The following is an 851-nucleotide window of genomic DNA, read 5'->3' on the forward strand; positions in this document are numbered from 1 at the left end:
TTTGTTTCCCATGAAGGGAACGCTGCTGGCTCTTAGCTTTCCCCGATGAGACGGGGTACTGCACCCTGGCACCACGTTGAGGTGGGAGGCATCAGCAGGGGCATCATTAATTTATCAGAGAACGTCCACCAACTACAATCCGCAATGAAGAAGCCAAGATATTTCCCCCTCCTGATACATATAAATTCGCTCGATGTGCCAAGCCTTAGATTCCGGGTCATCGCTTCCGCTCGGGTGGCAAACCAAACCCTCTTCACACCCTACACCCACCGCTAGCTACCGTCTATCATGGTCATTTAACAAACGCGTCACTTTAAATATATTTAGGTAAGCTAACTGCGGACGACTACTGAGACGAGTGTTTTCTTGGCATACCAAGGATGAACGGCGGAAACGTAAACGAAGGTGCAAACCATTTGTACACCACCTTTCCTATGGAATGGTTCCAATCTGCAAATCACATCCACGCTGTGACCGCAGAGAAAACAATGAAACGCAGTAACTGAGAAGCCACTATCCCCATCAATGGTTAACTTTCATGCCCTACAGAGTTTTGCAAATCCTAATAACAGAAAAGCTCTGAAAGGTAACGTACCAGAAAGAACTTTGCTTCATTCACGCAAACTATGCATACAAGTATTTGAGGTATTATAACATTACCACCGCAGAAGGTTTAGTTTTTTCCAGGGAGGCAAAACGTGTCAACAAAAATATCATTAAGCACATGGGAACAGATGTACATGCACAAAAGCACGTCAAGTAACGCAGCGGTGGGAAGGAGGAAAAGTATATAAACATATTTGTTAGATAGTAGAATTAGTACTGTTCGCAGTATCAATGCTATTCGTGTC

At 44.4% G+C, this 851-nt stretch overlaps 1 pseudogene across 1 annotated transcript in view; it reads right to left on the bottom strand.

Annotated features, from left to right (window-relative positions):
• The window catches only part of TEOVI_000504000:pseudogene, a 3,015-nt pseudogene extending 2,923 nt beyond the window's left edge, over positions 1-92 (bottom strand). Inside the window, exon 1 of the mRNA in view lies at positions 1-92. This exon is cut by the window's left edge and continues 82 nt beyond it. Coding sequence covers positions 1-92 — 92 coding nt within the window.
• Positions 93-851: the final 759 nt, after the last annotated feature.

Source organism: Trypanosoma equiperdum (assembly GCF_001457755.1).
Source record: "Trypanosoma equiperdum strain OVI genome assembly, contig: ctg_1678, whole genome shotgun sequence".
Lineage (NCBI taxonomy): Eukaryota > Euglenozoa > Kinetoplastea > Trypanosomatida > Trypanosomatidae > Trypanosoma > Trypanosoma equiperdum.